Source organism: Aquarana catesbeiana, linkage group LG02, assembly GCF_042186555.1.
Source record: "Aquarana catesbeiana isolate 2022-GZ linkage group LG02, ASM4218655v1, whole genome shotgun sequence".
Taxonomy (NCBI): domain Eukaryota; kingdom Metazoa; phylum Chordata; class Amphibia; order Anura; family Ranidae; genus Aquarana; species Aquarana catesbeiana.
The window spans coordinates 312,490,577-312,513,230 of NC_133325.1; the positions used below are offsets into that span (position 1 = coordinate 312,490,577).

Here is a 22,654-nt window from a genome sequence, read left to right on the forward strand (position 1 = left end):
AAGGTACTTTTTTGAGTTAAGAATACATACTTTGAATATATATTTTTTTTAACCTGAGTTTAGTGTCACTTTTAAGGCTGTCAAGTTTGGCATTGTACAGACTAGTGACTGGGGTTGATTTACTAAAACGGGAGAGTGCAAAATCAGGTGCAGCTGTGCATAGTAGCCAATTGGCTTCTTACTTCAGTTTGTTCAATTAAGCTTTGACAATATAAAAAAAAAAAACTGGCAGCTGATGGGTTTTTATGCAGAGATGCACCAGATTTTGCACTCTCCAATTTTAGCAAATCAATCCCTATATGTCCGATTTTTGACCAAGGAGTTTCTAAAGTCCTTCATTGTAATTGTTCTGCTGTTGCTCTATAATGTATGTGTGTGTTTGTGTAGGTAATAGTTTGCATGTGCATTGATACAATGTAAATTACCCTGGCCCTGTGCTAGGGTAATAATAAAAAAAAACTAGGGTGTTTTTAACTTGGTCAGTATATAAGATATTGCGTTCTCTTTTCACATGTTTAACATAAGCCACCATGAGTTCTTGGGGAGTCTTGATGGAGATATAAAGCACAATTGCTGTGCTGCATTGCTAAGCTAAATGCACAGTCTGTATATTTAGCAAACAGTTTTGGCTGCTCATATGTGCATATATACTGTAACTGTAAGCCAACCTAAACTACTTTAAGCTGTGTGCATATGTTGTGTATCAGATTTTGATATAATCTGCATAAGTTGTTTTGTGATTATGATTTTATAAGTTTCAGGTACCATTACTGAAGTACTACAGTGAGTCTAGGCATAGGTGTTAATTATACGAACCTTGCATGCATGCATTTGGCCAGTCAAGAGTGGTCCTAGAAATAATTAGCAGTTAACCAAATGTAACTCATTATTTTGACGCATCATATTTTTTCCTTTAGAAACGACGTATCGAAAACCAGAAAACTATAAATTTCCAAGTCCTGCGCGCACCAGTAATTTGTGTGCTTGGCCACGTAGATACTGGGAAGACCAAAATTCTAGATAAGGTATACAATACACATCTCTGCATTTCTGTTTTAAAAGTTAAATTGCAACCATTATGAAAGTGACTGACTTTTATTTATTTATTTATTTTTTTATATAAATTCTTTATATTTAATAGAAACGGTATCACCATTCCAGAAAACAAATAACAATTCACATCCAGTATAATTCAAACAGTACAGTGCAAGTTATTTTATAGAGCCTACATATTGCGCTCCTATTTACACTTCTTTTCTTAAGTACAACCGGTATACAGGACACTCTGTTGGACTTGTGCCACGTTCATTGGCGGGCAACCCCATTTCTCACATTTTTTATAATCTGATTAAACTCAAGGACCCAACCTGGTCTAAACTCACTTCCGGGAAGTGGGGACAGGAAGTGAAGGAAAATCTCTCCAATGATACATAGAATCCAAAAAATTATCTGGAGTTATAACCCTCCCTTACTCTATCCAAAATGCACCAAAGTTTATTTTCATTTAGTTCTAATTTGAATGTACATTTAAATCCAAAAGCAAAAATGTAACACATTGCAGCTTACCAGTCCTTAAGTGCAATGGCTGCATTTGTTTTTTATTTTCAACTTTGATGCTGCCAGTAAGACACTTCTTGTCCTAGGGTGACAATGCATACTCTCTGTATTTAATCTCTTATTTAAAATCAGTGTTGTCACCCTAGACTGCTCCTTGATTTGCACTAAAAATACAAGCTTGATCTGCTTCTAGAGGATAACATTAAGCTGCTTCTACAAGCAAAACACAAAACTCTTGTAGAAGCAGCGATTTTTAAGCCAGTGTGCATGGACCCTTAAAGTGATATAAAGGTGTAATTATAATTTTTTAATAACAAAAGCAAACCTCTTATACTTGTCTACTCAGTGCAATGATTTTGCACAGAGCAGCCCCGATCCTCCTCTTCTTAGGTCCCCTGCCAGCGCTCCTGGCTCCTCCTCTTCCCAGAGTCCCCTGATAGCAAGCCACTTGCTATGTGAGCACTTGTGCGTGCTCACTCCGTACCCTGCTCTGTGTGGCCATAAGACCCACAGGATGGGGCTCGGCCCTGCCCCCTGCTTGCTCCTCATATGCTTACTGGCTGTGATTGACAGCGCCGTGAGCCAAAGGCTCCCGCTGCTGTGTCTCAGCCAGTGAAGAGGCAGAGACCCAGCAGAGCAGCCATGCACATTGCTGGATCGGGTAAGTATTAGCAGGGGCTGTGCGGGGGAGCTGAATTCTGAAGGTTTTTTACCTTCATGCATAGAATGCATGAAGGTAAAAAACCTTTAACCTTTACAACCACTTTAAGATTACACAAATTGCATCATTGATTTCTACTGGTGCTTGACAATAGTGTTTTGTTTTATCTGCTTAAGAAAGGTCTTTCTGCAAAGTAAAGGATTAATACTTTCTCTTTCTGCAATGCTGACACCCGATGGCTGTAGAAGCTCCACTTGCTAAAACCTCTATAGAAAATATATAGAAAAGACAGCGCTGTGTACAGGTGTGAAATAAACAAACAATATTAAAAAATTATTATATGTGTGATGTGTGCTCAATATTATTAGTCCAGTAACAACAATGATGTGTCCTCAACAAACTTAGTCCAATATCAACAATCTTGCAGTGCTAATAATGTACAAGAAACTTTGTATCACAAAAAGAAACTACGTGTTGCAAAAATGTAAACAAAAAACATCAAACAAAAAAGTGGCAAAGTAGCAATAGTCCCATATACACAAGTAAGAATAGCAAAAAAACACTGCGTTAACTGGTGAAAAGAAGCAGCTACATACAGTGTGACAAACATATAAACTCTATAGAAAAAATGTAGCGCATAGAGAACCAAAAAACAGTGATACAATCTAGTCACAAACACCGCAAGTCTAACGACCGGATGTAGTGAATACAACAAATAATAAGTCCATATGCGATAAGGAAAAATAAAGAAAAATAAATCTCCAAATGAATGTGCACATGTAAAGAGTCACTGGCAATGAAGAATGTTCCAAATGTAGACAGAGGACTGGGTTAGTCGGTACAATAAACTTGAAATAAAGGATCTTCTTTCTTCTGTTAATATAGCACATCAACCAGCCTGCGACCAACCAGATTAACCTAACAGTATGCATTTAAAAAACAGGATTTAGTTGCACAAATTTGCAAATACATGTGTAAGCTTACGCATGTATTTGCAAATTTGTGCAACTAAATCCTGTTTTTTAAACGCATACTGTTAGGTTAATCTGGTTGGACGCAGGCTGGTTGATGTGCTATATTAGCATAAGAAAGAAGATCCTTTATTTCAAGTTTATTCGGTATCATGTTGCCAAATGCGAAGTGAATGCCCAACCTCCATTACATGCAGTACATCTCAGCCGGGGAACAATCATATGATGACCCTGTGAGTTCCTGTGAAGTTTTCACCTGTGAGTTTTGACGGTCTGGATATCGCTCTATATGCCCTGGGTGGCACAATGTCTTCATGACTCCATGTCGCTGACAGGGGAGTCCACTGGATCCGTTAAGTGTTTACGCCTACCATTCTCTGATTTTATGCCGTTGTTGGTTGATGTGGTTCCCATGTACCGACTAACCCAGTCCTCTGTCTACATTTGGAACATTCTTCATTGCCAGTGACTCTTTACATGTGCACATTCATTTGGAGATTTATTTTTCTTTATTTTTCCTTATCGCATATGGACTTCTTATTATTATTTGTTGTATTCACTACATCCGGTCGTTAGACTTGCGGTGTTTGTGACTACATTTTATCACTATTTTTTGTTTCTCTATGCGCTACATTTTTTCTATAGACCATATACACAAGTGTATACTGTGAAAAAATGATATCAAAAGCAAAAAAAAAAACAAAAAACACACAAAAAAATCAATCAATGTGTCAAAATTGTTTATATATATCTTGATGATCCAATCGTTCTTATCAAATCCCATATACATCCAATTCCATGTGTGGTCTAAAAACGACTTCTAAGTGTAATTTGACAGTTGTATTTTTTTCTTCTTAGTGCACCAAGTAAATAATCCGCCACCACTTATGATCGAGATCACTCACCGACACTAATGGCTGATAATAATGAACCAGCAAACGGGCATTATCCCTTTTACAGGGTGCAATCATCTGCAGGTCTACAGTGGATCTTCTCTGTACTCTTCCACTGTTATTAAACAATGTCTCCAGAGAGGTGAAAGCCAATATAGGAAAGAAAGCGCAGCAGAAAATCCTTTAATAAAGATCTATACTTTATTAAAGTCACGATACACTAACATTTAGAGGTGTGCGTTTGGAGGTATTACGCTAGATCGGGTGTTTGGAGCTGACGCTTTCTTTCCTTTATTGGCTTTCACCTCTCTGGAGACATCGTTTAATAACAGTGGAAGAGTACAGAGAAGATCCATTGTAGACCTGCAGATGATTGCGCCCTGTAAAGGGATAATGCCTGTTTGCTGGTTCATAATTACCAGCCATTAGTGTCGGTGAGTGATCTCGATCATAAGTGGTGGTGGATTATTCACTTGGTGCGGTGGTAGTAAGAAGAAAAAATACAACTGTCAAATTACACTTAGAAGTCAGTTTTAGACCACACATGGAACTGGATGTATATGGGATTTGATAAGAACGATCGGATCATCAAAAGATATACATACACAATTTAGACATATTGATGGACTTTTTGTGATGCAAAGTTTCTTGTACATTATTAGCACTGCAAGATTGTTGATATTGGACTAAGTTTGTTGAGGATTATTCAGCACACGACACATATAATAATTTTTTAATAATGTTTGTTTATTTCACACCTGTACACAGTGCTGTCTTTTCTATATATTTTCACTTTGGTTGAGGTTCCTCAGATAGCAGCAGGACAGGTTAAGCATACTGGTATCATCTTGGCACGGTCATACTAATTCTTACTGCTTACTAAAACCACTTTAGCAGTACACTTTTGGGTGTGTTGGATGCTGGTCCCTTGTTTAATGACTTTGGCTCATACTTCCCTGCAGTATCCTTTAGTGCAGTGCTCGGAGCAGGGAAGACCGATCAGGTGGGCAGTGGAAGCACTGAGCGTCGGTCAGCTGATCCCCCGCTGTTCTCCTCCTCTTCTGCCAGCGGGAGATCTCGGCCCCCCTCTGCAGTGCTCAGAGCGGGGAAGACCGATCAGGCGGGCAATGAAAGCCCTGAGCGGCGCTCAGCTGATCCCCGGCTGCTCTCCTCCTCTTCTGCCGTCGGGAGATATCGGCCCCCCCTCTGCGGTGCTCAGAGCGGGGAAGATCAGGCGGGCAATGAAAGCCCTGAGCGGCGCTCAGCTGATCCCCCGCTGCTCTTTTCTTCTGCCAGCTGTCAGCGGGGATCTCAGGGCCCCCCTCCCTCTGCAGTGCTCGGAGCGGGGAAGACCAATCAGGCGGGCAATGGAAACGCCGAGCGGCGCTCAGCTGATCCCCCGCTGCTCTCCTCTTCTGCCAGCTGTCAGAGGGTGATCTTGGGCCCCCCTCTATCTGCATTTCTTGGAGCAGGGAAGACTGATTACGCAGGGTACCGAAGCGTTGTAAGACTGTATTTATCACAAATAGATTACAGAAACATGCACAGTTTACATGATATAATACTGTTATACAGTGCATTTTAGGATTTTTACAAGCACTTTAACTCAGTTTCACTGACCACTGGGGATTCCTGACAGGGAGGGAGAGGGGGAGAGAAGACAGCACATGACAAGCCCCACCCCGATAATAAGCCCTACTGGGTCTTTTGTTACCAAAATTAATATAAGACTCTGGCTTATATTCGGGCAAACACGGTAATAACCTATAGAGGGAGAGTTTCTTTAGCAGATTTTAAAAAGTGACACCCACTTTTTGTCTTCCACCTTTTTTTGATTTGATTTGTGTTGCCCTTCTCAGCATTTTTGGTTGATTTTTTTTTTTTCCTTTGAAAAGCTGCGTCATACTCATGTACAAGACAGTGAAGCTGGTGGGATCACTCAGCAAATTGGAGCAACAAATGTCCCTCTGGATGCTATAAAGGAACAGACTAAAATGGTTAAAAATGTAAGTATCACTTTGGTGCAAGGTATGAATTTTTTAGTGGTTGCATTCTTATTCTCTGAAGCTGACTAGATTTGAGGCAAACATTTAAAGTCTTAAAGTTTAAGACTTGTCTTCTTCCTGGACTTTCAATAAATACAAACATACGGTAATTCGTGTTATACCTGCACATTTCCTGGTCAGTAGTCCATGCTGCTAAAGTGGAGCTGTGCCTTTTCGGAACATATTGGGACACATTTCAGCATTTTGCTATGCATTGAATCTGTGCACATTTTAAAAAGGTTTTTTGGGTGATTAATATCGAAGTGGCTAGGAACATTTAGAGACTGGAGATTGTTGGCAGTGGAGGAGAGGGTACTTATCATATGGATGTGTTTTATCAGATGTTTTTTTTTTTTTTCTATTACCAATGTGCTCATGGAAGTTGTTGATATTTAATTCAGTTTGACAGGGAGAACATAAAGATTCCAGGAATGCTGATCATTGACACTCCCGGTCACGAGTCTTTCAGGTATTTTTTTAGTAGCCATTTAAAAAGAAATCTTTACCATGTAGTTCAGTATGTTCTTGTAATAATGGCCTAGATGCTGCTCATCTATTTGGAACCTATCAGTTTGGGATGGGTTTAAAGCAATCCTTTGCTTTGCCCAAAAGTTTTACTTAACTGCTGCCCTCTTGGATTTGTAATTGGGATTGTAACAAACAATAGAAACTGGTTTCTCTCATGTGCCATATATTCCACCCCAGCAGCTGCTTATGCTTACCTTCCTTCACAGGAATAAAGAGAAGAAAGCCCTGTGTAAGCTCCAAGTCACCCAAATTGAAGATTATACAGGGTTAAAGAATATGTAAACCCAACATTTCATATTCCTGATATGTGCCTGAAATACCTGGTGTTCTGCCAGTCCCTCTGATTTCCTGTCAAAAACTGACCACACTGGGCATGAGCACAGGGTGGTCAGTATTGGGATATCAGCCTGCTGCTCTCCTCCAATGATCATACTTGTGCTGAGATCCCCCGCACAGCCATTCTCTGGGAAGACCCGTGTGCTGCTGTTTCTCCTCCAGCTCTCTGAGTTCTTTATGAACAGAGATTATGTGATCATTTATAAAAAGGAGGAAAAAGGTATTTATAATGTTTTTATATCTATACACAAATGTGTTGCAATTCATTTCTGTTTTAAACTGAATGGGTTGTTTTCCAAGGTGAGGGTTTACATGTACTTTAAGCACTCTCTTCCCACCACTACTTGACAGCGTTGGTGATTGGATGCTTAGGTACTTAGCACTACATTGTAGGAGGAAGGTGAGCAAGTCACATGTCCACATACCTGGCAGTGCCTAGCAGCCAAACATTCATGAAGTGAGAGTTATAGCTTCATGGTGAAATGTTTAACATAGTTGTGTAAATGTTTGCTGATCTTGCTGAGAGAATTGAGTGACCATTCCTTTCCGGAGTATAGTTTTCTAATTATTATTCCCTAGTAACCTGAGGAACCGTGGAAGCTCACTGTGTGACATTGCAATTCTTGTGGTGGATATTATGCATGGGCTGGAGCCACAGACCATTGAGTCTTTAAATTTACTGAAGAATAAGAAGTGTCCTTTCATTGTGGCTTTAAACAAAGTAAGGACCATTCTCTTTTTACTTCCTCTTGATATAAAGTGTGTCCATATACCAAGTGATCTAAAACAGAATTATAATTACTCTACACTTGTGCATTGAATGCCCTCAGGTTGACAGATTATATGACTGGAAGAAGAGCCCAGAGACAGATGTTGCTGCCACATTAAAGAAACAAAAGAAAAATACAAAGGATGAGTTTGAAGAGCGTACCAAGGCCATCATTGTTGAGTTTGCACAACAGGTAACAACTTCTCTGCTATAGAGAGTTTATGAAAATGATCTAGCTGTGTTTTTTGGTAATATGTTTGCATGCACGGGTAGTGCCATGTATCTAGGTTATAAATATTGACCTTTATTTCTTGTTGTCATTGTATTTTAATGAAGGGCTTGAACGCAGCTTTATTTTTTGAGAATAAAGACCCCCGCACATTTGTGTCTCTGGTTCCTACCTCTGCTCATACTGGAGATGGTATGGGGAATCTGATCCACCTTCTGGTGGAGCTCACACAGAGCATGCTTGGTAAAAGACTAGCTCATTCAGAAGAGCTGAGAGCCCAAGTAATGGAGGTAAGGGACACATGCAAGTATACCATTGTCCTTCATATTGCTTTTTTTTTCCACTGAATGATTTATTTCACTTTTTCTCCAGGTTAAAGCGCTGCCAGGCATGGGGACAACCATCGATGTCATCCTTATCAATGGTCGGCTAAAAGAAGGTGACACTATTATTGTTCCAGGTGTGGAGGGGCCAATTGTAACACAAATCCGTGGTCTTCTTCTGCCTCCTCCAATGAAAGAGTTGCGCGTAAAGGTAAAGTATCTGAGATGTTTGCTTTGGTAGTTCTATTTTTTTCCTGTAATTAAGTGGATAATGCAATTTTACATTGTATGTATTGTAAAATAAACAGATGGCTAAAAACTTTCCCTTCCCATATTTAGAATCAATATGAGAAACATAAAGAAGTGCCAGCAGCTCAGGGAGTGAAGATTCTTGGTAAGGACTTGGAGAAAACATTGGCTGGTTTACCGCTGTTGGTTGCTCACAAGGAAGATGAAATTCCGGTGCTGAGAGTAAGTTGTAAATGTAATTTTTTTAAAGTTTACACTAGACTGATGTGGGTTGCCTGGCAATCACATATTGATTAAATTTATATTTATGATTATATTTAGGATGAGCTCATCCATGAGTTGAAACAGACATTAAATGCCATCAAGTTGGAAGAAAAAGGTGTTTATGTGCAAGCATCTACACTGGGCTCTTTGGAGGCCCTGCTTGAATTCCTAAAGACCTCAGAAGTGCCAGTAAGTGTTGCATCTTTCTATTACTTCCATGACTGTGCTATTTTATGTTCCAACCGGAGTTTAGTTAATTTCATTATTGTTAGTTTATGTACTTGTCTACTGTATAGTAAGCTTTTTGGGCCATCTACAGTGATGGGAAAAACATATTTGATCCCCTGCTGATTTTGTGCGTTTGCCCACTGACAAAGAAATGATCAGTCTATAATTTTAATGGTAGGTTTATTTTAACAGTGAGAGACAGAATAACAAAAAAAAACAATCCAGAAAAACGCATTTCAAAAAAAGTTATAAATCGATTTACATTTTAATGAGTGAAATAAGTATTTTACCCCTTCACAAAACATGACTTGGTACTTGGTGGCAAAACCCTAGTTGGCAATCAGAGGTCAGACGTTTCTTGTAGTTGGCCACCAGGTGTGCACACATCTCAGGAGGGATTTTGTCCCACTCCTCTGCAGATCCTCTCCAAGTCATTACGTTTTTCGAGACTGACATTTGGTAACTCGAACCTTCAGCTCCCTCCACATATTTTCCATGGGATTAAGGTCTGGAGACTGGCTTGGCCACTCCAGGAACTTAATGTGCATCTTCTTGAGCCACTCCTTTGTTGTCTTGGCCGTGTGTTTTGGATCATTGTCATGCTGAAATACCCATCCATGACCCATTTTCAATGCCCTGGCTGAGGGAAGGAGGTTCTCGCCCAGTATTTGACGGTACATGGCCTTGTCCATCACCCTTTGATGCATGAAGTTTTCCTGTCCCCTTAGCAGAAAAACACCCTCAAAGATTAATATTTCCACCTCCATGTTTGACGGTGGTGATGGTGTTCTTGGAGTCATGAGCGGCATTCCTCTTCCTCCAAACACAGCGAGTTGAGTTGATGTCAAACAGCTCAATTTTGGTCTCATCTGACCACAACACTTTCACCCAGTACTCCTCTGAATCATTCAGATGTTCATTAGCAAACTTCAGAGGGGCCTGTACATGTGCTTTCTTGAGAAGGGGGACCTTGCGGGTGCTTCAGGATTTCAGTCCTTCACGGCGTAATGTGTTACCAATTGTTTTCTTGGTGACTATGGTCCCAGCTGCCTTGAAATTATTGACAAGATTCTCCTGTGTAGTTCTGGGCTGATTCCTCACCGTTCTCATGATCACTGAAACTCCATGGAGCCCCAGACCAAGGGAGAGTGACAGTTATTTTGTGTGTCTTCCATTTGCAAATAATCACACCAACTGTTGTCACCCTCTCACCAAGCTGCTTGGCGATGATCTTGCAGCCCATTCCAGTCTTGTGTAGGTCTACAATCATGTCCCTGACATCCTTGGACAGCTCTTTGGTCTTGGCCATGGTGGAGAGATTGCATTCTGATTAATTGCTTCTGTGGACGGGTGTCTTTTATACAGGTAACAAGCTGAAAATAGGAGCACTCCCTTTAGGAGAGGTAAAAACATTTTGACTTTCTAAACTCTTTAAAGAGGAACTGCAGTCTGCTCACATAATTTGTAATAAAAACATCTTTGCCATTCTGAAGCTTCCCTCTAACCACTTTGCATATTATTTTATATATACTGTGGTTCTGTACTTGTCAAATATGCTGCAGAAATCCCCCTCCACTCAGTCTGGGTGCATCCATTTTTACTGTGGGCAGCTGAAGCTGCTGCCTGTTCACTTCCTGGATTTCTGTGCTGCTGGCTACTCAGTATGCACTTCCCAGTCTTGTGCCTGTGCAGTAAGCAAACTGTGGTGCACATTGTTGTTTATAAGTTGCCATAGGAATGGCAGCTTCTGTGAAAGTTTATGCCCTGTTATTGCAAAGTATCAACAGCATGGAACACAGAAACAGCCAAGGAAAGTGTACATACTATGCTTGTTCAAACAGGAAAGCAGCAAACAAAAGTTTTTTCTATTTTACCATGATGTACTGTATTATCCAAACTGCAAACACTGAGTAGACAAGCCTTAGCTGCAGCCGAGTCCTGTAATGGGATCTTTTCTCAAACACAAATCCTCTGTGTAAGGGAACTGCAGAGAGCTGCCTGGAGGCAGGGCCAAAGCATGGAGAAATAATCTCCAATGCAGATGAGATAAGGACTATGAAAGTACCCAGGGAAGATTGTGCAGACTGGCCTGGGGGTGTAATAAGTGTACAGGGCTGAAATCTCCACATAAAAGAGAGCAGTCTTCTTTTCACTACATGAAAATTCTACTCCTCTGTGAAAGCACATGGATCCTTTCTGTCTCCTCCTATCCCAGCCCTCATCCCACCCCCTCGAGCCCTGTAGCCGTGCTCAGTTGTATTCAGCTCTCCTCCCCTCGTCCCGCACTCCCCTCCTCCCCTCGTCCCGCACTCCCCTCCTCCCCCCGTCCCACACCCCTCTCCTCTCGTCCCGCCCCACTCCTCTGACACCTATCTCTCAGTGAATGAACAGATAAGAAGAAACGAGCACTGCTGGGAGATCTGACGTTTCTCTCCTGGGAGTCATTGCAATGCAGGAAACGGTATCGAACTCCTAGGCGTTTTTTCAGCAATGAAAGATGTAGTACAGAGAATTCGGTATTTACTTCCAACAAATTATAGTATTGATTTCCAATGATTACATAGCAAGGGCAGAAGGTTCAATTGAAGGAAAGATGAAAAAATGACTGAAGTTCCACTTTAAGTTGCTGCTTCCTGAATCTTCCGCAAAATTGCCTGCTGTTGTGTTCTGGCGACTGCCAACATTTTTTCAAAGCCTTTCCAGTCCACCCTCACTTGCAGGAAATGTATTTATGCTGATTGGAATAACTTGGAGAAAGTATTTTTGCCACCAAAATAGTTTGCTCATCAGTACACTAGAGAGAGAATTTTGTAAAAATATTGTGTTTGCTGCCTTTTAACAAGAATGGATGACGTCCTAGTTATTACAGATGCCACGGATTAGAGTTTGGAAGCCCTCTTTAAGGTGTCATTCTCTCCAATGGGAGCAGCTCTGCTGCCTGCAGTGGCTGCTGTAGTAGCACGCCAAGCCTTCAAGGTCTGGGTAAAGCAGATGTTCCAATCCAGAGAATCAGATCCAGAAGATCCTGCCATATTGCAGCTACTGGATGATTTTCCAAGAGCCCTTAGTGTCTCAGATGCCTTGGGGAATTCCATAAGGCAGCTTTCATGAGTGGGCACTATGTCTGTCCACATGAGAAGGATCCTGTGGCTTAAGTGTTAGTTGTCAGAACATCTCTATAAGAAGTGGGGAAGAGTATTCTCTCACCCCCTAGGAAGACGAGGGATACAGCCCAGAAGCTAGTAATGCCTTCAGAGTCCAAGAGGACTTTCATGTGCAACCAGTCCTCAGGCTCCAAATAGAGGCCCACATTCCAGTTTCCTAAGAATTGAAACCCCCAAGCCCTCCAGTCACTGGAGCCAAATCCTCTCAGCACAGGGATGCCCCCCTCAATGGCATTTGTGGCCATTTGGACTCAGAAGATCTGGGTCTGCAGCATGGTATCAAGAAGGTAGAAGTTGGAATTTAGCTGCTTTTCCCCATCTCACTTTATCTGCCCTTCAATTCCACGAAAAATTGTGTGTTTTTTTTTTTTTTTGGTGGCCCGGGAAAATTCGGTTCATCGTGGATTTCCTGGCATCAATCAAAACCAAGCATGCCTAACTACACATCCAGTCCGGCCATCAGTTTCTGCACTTGTAGTGGAGGATCACTAATACCAATTTTTTGGGTATTATCCTTTCGCCTGCCCATGGGGTGTTATCGAGGTGTTAGCTGCAGTTCTGCAGTTGTTTAAAACATGAGGGATTCCCACAATGGGATAGCTGGATGCCTTTCTCCTATAAGAGCAATCGAATGGAAGACTGATGCAAAATGTCCAGATGATGGCACAAGCCCTGGAGAGGTTCGGCTGGGTGTGAAACCTTCAGAAGTCAGCCTTGGTTTCAAAACAACCTGGAATACTTAAGGTTTAATCCTGAATATGTCTCTGACAAGGTAACTGCTGCCACAGGGAAAGTGCCTGTCTCTTCGAGCCCAGGTGGAGTCTCTAAGGACATTGGATGATCCCTCGATATGGACATGCATGAGAGTGCTGGGGAAGATGGTAGTTGCCTTCGAGGCAGTCCCCCTGTGCACAGTTTCACGGCAAAGGTCTGCAGTTTATTATCCTGGCAGTATGGGGCAAGAGTCAGGTGTCCCTGGATCATTCAGTGCATCTGACATCTAAGATCAGAGCATTTCTGGAATAGTGGAAATACGTGCTGATGCTTGAGGCAGGGTAATCCTTCCAATTAAGTGAAATGTCTTGCTGACAGATACCAGCCAGTCAAGCTTGCAAAGTGTTCTGAAGAATCTCTTGGTTCAGGGAAGCAGAAGTTGTTGATCAACTTCGGGCAGTTCGGCTGGCCCTCTTGCCCGATGGACGCTGACTTTGACGACCTGTTAAAGAGGAAGTAAACCCTGATGAGTTTACTTCCTCTTTGTTTCCCTGCAAAGGTAAAGCATAATTGGCTACTATGCTTTACATAGTAGCCCATTATGTGTCACTTACCTAACAAGGGAGCCTGTGATGTCACCGCTGTCCCTTCTCCTACGAAGCGTCCATCTTCTTTCCGGGTATCGCGGCTCCGACGCTGTGATTGGTCAGAGCCGCGATGACGTCACTCCCGCGCATGCGTGCTGGTGCCGCCACTAACGTCGTGATCCCCGTTAGTGCCTGTCTTTTGGAAATATCTCCTAAACCATGTAAGTTTAGGATATATTTCTTGCACCTACAGGTAAGCCTTAATCTAGGCTTACCTGTAGGTAAAAGTGGACTGAAAGGGTTTACAACCAATTTAAAGCGGTTCTAAAGGCTGAAGGTTTTTTACCTTCATGCATTCTATACATGAAGGTAAAGAGCCTTCTGTGTGCAGGAACTTACCTTCAAGACTGTTACCCCTTTTGAACTTGTACCCATCCTTAATGATTAGTTTTTGGTCTTTGAGTACTGTTGGTACCTTCATGGCATTTACTGTTCAACAGTCCTCTCCTGGACCCACAAGATTGTCAGGAATCCATGGTGACCGATTCATTTGCTGGTAATCTTTTGCCCATTCAACAAAACCCAGAAGTACCTGTTTTAAGTAGTGGACCTTATGTCCATCCTAGGGATTTTTTTCTGCTATCCCCATTGCAGGAAACCCTCCCTGAAGATGTTTTTTTATTCAGGACTCTTGCAGTCTGAATCCTCATGCTGGACTTCTCCTTACACCTGCAAGTCTTCTTTGCAAAGGAAGTTCATTCAGTCTGCTTTGCTCCTCCCAATCATGCAAACATAATAATGTCAGAGACTTTTGAGCCTGATCCACAGTGGTGTTTGCCTGTATAATTGTAGCAGACTGTGTCCTGTAGTGCGTAAGACACACAGAGTGTGGCTTGGCCCCACCCCCCACTCCCTCCTTACTGGCTGTGATTGACAGCAGCAGGAGCCAATGGCATTAAGGTACAAAAAAACTTCTGTCTTTAGAACCACTGTAAGTAATTACATTTTAAGCTCCTTTTATCTTTCAATAGACTTTTTATTTTAAAAGTACATTTTATTTTAATTACATTTGTGTGTCTTTTTTTAATGCATGTGGGTCATACATGCATTGTTTGTGTGCGATTTTCAAGGTGCAGGGGGCTTTTTTGCTTTTGTATGTGCTAATTTCCATGTAAAGTGTAGGTTATACATGTAGTACTTTTAATCTCTACAGCGGTTGCGATTTTTGAAATACATGGCACAGTAACCTATCGGTGGTAACTGCACTGTAGGAAACAAAGGTATGAATCTTGCCCTGCTGCTTAGGTTCAGTTTAAAGTGTCTAATGGAAATATGGAAGCTGCCTTTTATCTACTCCATTCTCATTCTGATCCTGATTTCACAACCTAGCGAGTGGTTGTCCTGGAGCAAGCATGCAACCACTGAAATCTGAAATGTGTGAACTGTTGTAAAAACTTTCTTGCTCCAGGTCAGAGGCCCCCTAGGCAGCTACAGTAGTAACAGGATGACTGTTTTTGAAACTGCACCTTTACAAACCAAGCACATGTAGCCCTCTATGTATCTGTCACATGCAAATTCTCTTTAGAATGGTGGAAATCCTGCCTAAAATACAGGAGTTACAGGATAGGCAGGAGAACTTACTATAGGAATGCAAGTTTTTTATTTTTTTTTGTATATCAATGGTTCTCTGCTGCTGTTTTGGGATAAAAGGCAGAGGCTTAAAATGTGGGTTGATGATGATTATTAAAACCTCATTTTATGCTAAAGTGATAGCCAAGTGGATACAGTAAACGTGCAAGTAAAAGTTTCTTACTGTTTCCCAATTTTTGTATTGCTTCTTCACATACATGCCATCTGACCTTTTTCTTTATTCCTTTAGTATGCTGGAATTAATATTGGACCCGTTCATAAAAAGGACATCATGAAAGCTTCTGTGATGTTGGAGCATGATCCTCAGTGAGTACCTTATTTCTATCAGCCGTATGTATATCCGTATGTTAAGCTTCCAGCATGTGCAAATTGTTAGTGGAACAAGTCAGAACATGGAGAAATTAATTGATCAGTAAGGATGGTCTTGGGCTTGTTCGCAACTCCACGTGCCCGTTCCCGCCAAGAAGATGACACTGTACAGCGCTAATCACAGGCAGGGAGACATTTCCCGGTCTGCAGCTGCACAGATCAGGGAATGTCTCCCTGCCTGTGATTAGCGCTGTGCAGTGTAAGCTACTTGGCGAGAATGGGCACGTGGAGTTGCGAACACACCCGAGACCATCCTTACTGATCATTGTAGCTGGCAGCTGCTGTTTGTGGCTATATTTTTATTTCTGCTCCACTTCATTAATGGAAACTACTCTGTTACAGTTTTAGACGTAAATGCAAATTGAGATCTGGTGAATGCATTTTCATGTAACAATAAAATAGATTTATAAGTAAATACTTAGGGCACTTTCACACTGGGGCAGGCGGGCGTTGGCGGTAAAGCGCTGCTATTTTTAGCGGCGCTTTACGGCCGTTAGCGGGGAACTTTTAACACCCGCTAACGGCTGAAAAAGGGTTGAACCCTTTTTCGGCCGCTGCAGCGTCACTTTGCCGGCGCTGCCCATTGATTGGGTTGGGGCACTTTAGGAGCGGTGTGTGCACCGCTCGTAAAGCGCCTCAAAGATGCTGCTTGCAGGACTTTTTTTTTAGCGTCCTGCCTGCGCACCGCTCCAGTGTGACAGCACTCTGGCATGACAGGAGAGGCGCTTTGCAGGTGCTATTTTTAGCGCTATAGCGTGAAAGTAGCCTTATATTAATCATACAGTACATAACACAAGAATTGATTCTTAGACCATGGGTTATATTCTACTATCTTTAGGTGATTGGACACTGGCAAATCCGTTGCTGGGACCACCTCCCAGTGTATTCATATAATTCCGCCCACTGAGCCTCCATTTTTTTTGCTAGTGTTCTTAGGTGAGTATCCTGTTGGAGAAGATTTCTTATTTCTTATTTTTAACCAGATTCCCTTTGCTCCTTTGTTTGCCATTTCTATCAAGATCTGACTACTTACTGCCTTATGGCTCACCAGCAGTTTCTGGATAGGTTACCCTTTATGAAACTCACCTTGGGAATTCTATGGCAGCAGGGCCAGCTTATAATGTTTGCTTTGGGCACTGGATCCTGCATTAGGCGCTTACCTTGGCATGTGGTGCAACAAGTGTAGTTTTTGGCCAGGCAGGTGCTCTCTAGTTCCAGAGGACCTACCTGTACTTCCTTCTGCTCACGTGCCTCCTAGGGTGTGCAGTGACATGATCACAGCTGTCTATACCGGGCCACTGTGATTGGCCCAGGTACCATGTGATCGTTGTCACCAATCACAGTGATTACATGTCCATTAAGCAACTGTCATGAATTGATTTTCATGATGGCATTATTTATAATTGTAATCTCTGTGATTGGTCAGTGATCACATGGTACAGGGCCAATCACAGCATTTGCAATAGTAAACAATGTATCATGAAATAAACCCATTCATGACAGCTAAAACAATTGCTTTTACATTGATCATTACTGTTACAAGCAATCACAGTGTAAAAAAATAAAAAATCTCGATCACAACCCCAAAGTAGTAAAGTGTCCCTATAATGACAATGCACTACTCTGTTGACAGTATGCTGAAAAAAAATTGTGAAAATAATATCACTTTTTTTTTCTGTGTGTGTAGTTACTGCCACCCACTCGGTGTCCCTAATAACCACTGCACCAGTCTCGGTGTCCCTGATCACTGCCACCTCAGTCCCAGTATCACCATAAGGACTTGTTCACATGTGCAATATTCTTTGAAGAGCCATCCATGTTCAGATCGCTCTTCACAGAGCATTTGACAGGCAGTGAGGAGGCATTGTATCGCCTCCTCACCACTTGCTTTAACACCTTGGACCCCACACTTGGGTCACGATCGGTGGGTAGCAGTTGACAGGTGGTAAAACAGCAGCTCAACTATGTTTTACCACCCCTAGCCCCAACCTGTCATGTGAATGAGCTTTAATAGTGCATCACATCACAGTTCTCTGATCACACCAGCCACAGTGTCGCCAGACCAGTGAATCTAGAATCAGCGTTCCTGATTGCCACCACACCAGACCAATGCAGCAAGCAATAGCTTTTCTGACCACTGCCACACCAGACAGTGCATGCCAGCAATATTGTTCTTTATCACTGCCACACCAGTATAAGCCAGCAGTAGTGTCTCTGATTCCTGCCACACTAGTCCCCAGTGTCACCAGACCAGTGCAGCCAGCAACAGTATTCCTAATCACTGCCATACCAGTGCAGTTTCCTCTGCCTGCTACCTGTACTAGCCATGGCCTGTTTATTGACCACATTTCTGCCTGTTGCCTGGACCAATCCTTTGCCTGTTTTCTGACCATGTCTCTGCCTGCGCCTGAACTGACCCATCTGCACGTCTGACTGACGATGTTCCTTCGAGACACCAGTCCCCGCCAAACTGCACTCCCGAAACCACAAACTTTTTTGTTCTTCCTTTCTTTAGCCTCCTGTACTTCTTATGTTTATTAAAGAAAATAGAGACAGTATACAACCAGTCTACAATAGGTTTTGTAGACAGTATGACCATTACAAGTAAGCTGTATACAAGTGAAATTATGAGCAATACCACTTTGAAAATGACCCTGCTTATCAAACCAGGTGTGTATAGAGCAGACAACTCTGAGCAAAGAATTAATCAAATAACTGAATACAACGTATTTACACTAGCCATAGCACGTTATTGGTTAAGAGAAACCTATAAAGGAATATCACAAGAAAGATCGCAGGCATACTTAGCAATTGAAAAAGTGACGGGTCATGGGCCTGAATGTCAAGTTATGAAAGATGGGAGCATATTATATATTTGTGGTTATCTGGGAAAGGAGGAGTAAAAAGGAACTCCCCAGTCTGGCAGAAGGTGTGTACAGTGGTCAGCAATAAAGAAAAGAGTGATGGAAAAGAGAGATAATATATAGAGATGGGGAGGGGGCAAGTAGGGGAAGAAGTAGGAAGGAAAAACCACCAAGGCTTGTGTCCTAAGTAGCATGGTTTATGGCATGTAGTTCAAAGGTCCAGAAAGCACACATAGGGACAAAGTATCTTGTAAGCCAGTCATTCTTGCTTCCCCAGTGCTATTCTTATCGCCTTTTGTGGGAATTTCATTCTCCTCACATACTGCCTTGAATCCTTGTCAGACAATTTTCACTTCCTATTATGGCTAGGATCAGGACAGTCCTCTATGGCTACCTGCCACGCCTCATTCTTTTGTGTGTTTGTAGGATGGTCCTTCTATGGGATTCTTCCCTCCTCTTCCACCCAGCTGAGTGGTTATTTTCTAGGGCTGCTTCCGTCAGGGAAAAAATTCCTTCTTCACTTCTTGAGCCCGGTTCATGGACTTTTATATTATCAAGCATGTATTTTTTCTACAGGCTTCGGGGCCATCTCCGGTTCCTCTGTTCATGTTTTCAAAACCATGTTTTGTCAAATGGCTTTTTTGGCCCTTGCTGATGTATGCTTTGGCTGCAAGTTGCTTCTGCTTTTTCCTGTGGGCCTGTTACTGCCATTTTGGCTATTTTGTTATCCACCCCTCAGCTCATTGCTTTGGGGCGTTCCATTGGTCTAAGAATCTATTCCTGTGTCTGTATGTATGATTAAGATCATGGGAATTTTGTTGTATGTGTAAGTTCCATATTTTGGAGTATACTACAGGACATTGGTCCTTCCCCTCTTTCTTCTGTGAGCTCCTAGCAGCTTTATAAAAAACTTTAGGCTCAGAGTGGGCTGGGTTATACATATTAATTGGAGGGATCCAGCAGGGTTTTTTGCTAGTGTCCTATCACTTGACAGCCTATGACCTATTGTCTAAGAATCAATACTGGTGTCCTTTACTATACTCCCAAGATATGCAATTTACAAGACCGTCAGGATTCCCATTTTTCATTGGGACAGACATATTGCCTTTTAGGCTTCATTCACGTTGGCGTACTTATGCGTACACCTGTGTGAAGGACCGTGTTTGCCCGCATGAGTTGCGGAGATGTTCTGTGCATCTGCCTGCAGGAAGTCCCATTCATGTCAATTGATGCACAGACACAGCCGCAGCTCCCAGTTTGCCGTGGGTGCTGGTGTGTGTCCCCAAATGCAGACTGTGAGTTTGGGGGACACACCCACACAGATCTCAAACTTGGGAGCAACTGCTGTGTCCCAGTTGACATGAATGGGACTGCCTGCACAAAGTTTCACAAAATACCTGTGCATCCTATGTGGGCAAACGCGGCCCTTCGCACGAGTGTGCACTTAAGTATGCCCGTATGCAGGCTATTTCTGTTTAGCAGTGATACGCAATGAAATGTACCTCACTGCTGTTTGCTTTCAGTGCATATCTATGGGTAAGGTCTGACTTGATTAAAAACCATTAAACCATATATAAAAATAATACAATTGTTTTCCCTTTTTACATGTGTGTGTATATGTATCTATGTATATTTGTGTGTATGTATATTAAAGAACACTCTCTAGTTGACTGGTAGTTTCTGCTTGACACTTAAGATCTCCATTTTTTTTTTTTTTTCCCTTTTAGGTATGCTGTCATTCTAGCTTTTGATGTGCGCATTGAGAGAGAAGCTCAAGAAATGGCGGATAGTTTAGGTGTGCGGGTATTTAGTGCTGAAATCATCTACCATTTGTTTGATGCCTTTACAAAATACAGGCAGGATTACAAGAAACAGAAGCAGGAGGAGTTCAAGTGAGTGATATATCTGCTGTTACAGCCAAACCTGGTTTGTGAAATACTTTTATAAAGGCTCGACTATTCAGAACTAATATTCATTGTACTATTACCACCACTGCTTGCACTATTGTCTTCCTTTAACATGCACTTACATTCCCCCCTTATGTACAGGAGGTGTAGTTTTGCAGCCAAGGTACATAAGTACTAAGCATTCAATTGCTGTGGAAGACAGGTATATGTAATTAAGGTAGCCTGTAGGCCTTAAAGCAACTAATCCATCTGTAAATTAAATTTTCTGTCCCGCAGCAGAAAAGTAACTAATTATTCTGGTTACTGTGGTCGAAACAAATGTTTCTCTAAAGTTCTTTTAAATTGGCCTCATGGGACTTCAGGAATAAACGTAGAAGTCAAATTAGCCATCTAAGTGTACAAGGAATCTATATTGATTTATTTGTTTCTTCTAAATATAATGTTTGGTAAAAAAAAAATATATACACACGGTGTGTGTAGATATAGATATCTATATATATATATATATATAAAATCTCTGTGTTTTGATTATATAAAACCAAAACCATTTTATGCTTTCATTTTAGGCACATAGCTGTGTTTCCATGTAAAATTAGAATTCTTCCTCAATTTATTTTTAATTCCCGAGATCCCATTGTCATGGGAGTGATTATAGAAGCTGGACAAGTCAAACAAGGAACACCAATATGTGTACCAAGTAAAAATGTAAGTACCAATAGTTGTGTTACTTTACATTGATTTTTTTTATCTACTTCTACTGATGTATTTATGGCTACATCATATAAATTTTATTGAAGCAAAATTTTAGGGCCAGTCTTTATGTGAGCACGTTATTTGAGAAAAACCATGCCTTCTGTTTATATTAATTGTCATTTGGGGCATCATTCACAAATCAACAATTGGGAATCTGCTGTAACTGTAAAGGCCGTAGTGCCTTTAATAGTAGTTAAAAATTGCATGTTGATATAACATCTATTGTAATATTTGGAACATAAGAACAATAGATAAAAACATTGGCAATTAGAATGTGTCAGCCTGTGCTTGTGTTGCATATGACATGGTATATTCCTTTTGTACACCATACTGGAATCAACCATGTGATTTTAAAAGGGTGCTGCAACAACTCCTGACTAATCTCCGTATACAGCATGGATGGAATACACTGTGTACACAATTATAAGGCAAGTGAGTAATTTGACCAAGTCATCATTTCAATGCATATTGTTCAACTTCAAGCTGTATAAACTTGAATGCTTATTGGATTTAAGCATATCAGGTGATGTGTATTTGTGTAATGAGGGAGGGCTTGGCCTAAGGAGATCAACACCCTATATTAAGGTGTACATAATTATTAGGCAGCTTCTTTTTCTCAGGCAAAATGTGCCAAACAAGAGATTTAACTGACTCTGAAAAGTCAAGAATTTTAAAAAGTCTTTCAGAAGAATGCAGCACTTTTGAAATTGCTAAGATATTGGGGCGTGATCACAGAACCATCAAACCTTTTGTTGCAAATAGTCAACAGGGTCGCAAGAAATGTGTTGAGAAAAAAAAATGCATATTAACTGTCAAAGATTTGAGAAGAATCGATCGTAAAGCTACCAGGAACCCATTATCCTCCCAGCGCTGTTATATTCCAGCACTGCAACCTACCTGGAGTGCCCAGAAGTACAAGGTGTTCAGTGCTCAGAGACATGACCAAGGTAAGGAGGGCTGAAACCCGACCCCTACTGAACAAGACACATAAGTTGAAACTTCAAGACTGGGCCAAGAAATATCTGAAGACAGATTTTTCAAAGGTTTTATGGACTGATGAGATGAGTGACTCTTAACGGACCTGATGGATGGGCCTGTGGCTTGACCAGTAATGGGCACAGAGCTTCACTTCAACTCCAGTGCCAGCAAGGTGGAGGCGGGGTACTGGTATGGGCTGTATTATTAAAAATGAGCTAGTTGGACCTTTTGCGAGTGGAAAATGGACTCCATATCAACTCCCAAACCTACTGCCGGTTTTTAGAAGACACTTTCTTCGAACAGTGGTACAGGAAAAAGTCTGCATCTTTCAAGAAGACCATGATATTTATGCAGGACAATGCTCTGTCGCATGCATCAAAGTACTCCACTCCGATGCTAGCCAGTAAAGGCCTTAAAGATGAAAGAATAATGACATGGCCCCCTTCCTTACCTGCCCTAAACCCTATTGAGAACTTGTGGGCCCGTCTTAAATGGGAGATTTGCCCTCTGAGCAGTATCTGGGAGGCTGTGGTTGCTGCTGCACAAAAAGTTGATCATCAACAGATCAAAAACTGACAGACTCCATGAATAGAAGGCTTATGACTCTTCTTGAAA

At 41.6% G+C, this 22,654-nt stretch overlaps 1 protein-coding gene across 2 annotated transcripts in view; it reads left to right on the top strand.

The window, feature by feature from the left end:
• The window catches only part of EIF5B (eukaryotic translation initiation factor 5B), an 85,224-nt gene that overhangs the window by 58,755 nt on the left and 3,815 nt on the right, over positions 1-22,654 (top strand). For both annotated transcript variants that reach the window (XM_073614709.1, XM_073614710.1), the window contains 12 exons: positions 918-1,025; positions 5,978-6,088; positions 6,529-6,596; positions 7,571-7,712; positions 7,822-7,953; positions 8,097-8,279; positions 8,362-8,523; positions 8,652-8,783; positions 8,883-9,014; positions 15,398-15,474; positions 20,129-20,293; positions 20,875-21,013. In XM_073614709.1, the coding sequence (XP_073470810.1) occupies positions 918-1,025; positions 5,978-6,088; positions 6,529-6,596; positions 7,571-7,712; positions 7,822-7,953; positions 8,097-8,279; positions 8,362-8,523; positions 8,652-8,783; positions 8,883-9,014; positions 15,398-15,474; positions 20,129-20,293; positions 20,875-21,013 (1,551 nt within the window). The remainder of the gene's footprint in view (positions 1-917; positions 1,026-5,977; positions 6,089-6,528; positions 6,597-7,570; positions 7,713-7,821; positions 7,954-8,096; positions 8,280-8,361; positions 8,524-8,651; positions 8,784-8,882; positions 9,015-15,397; positions 15,475-20,128; positions 20,294-20,874; positions 21,014-22,654) is intronic.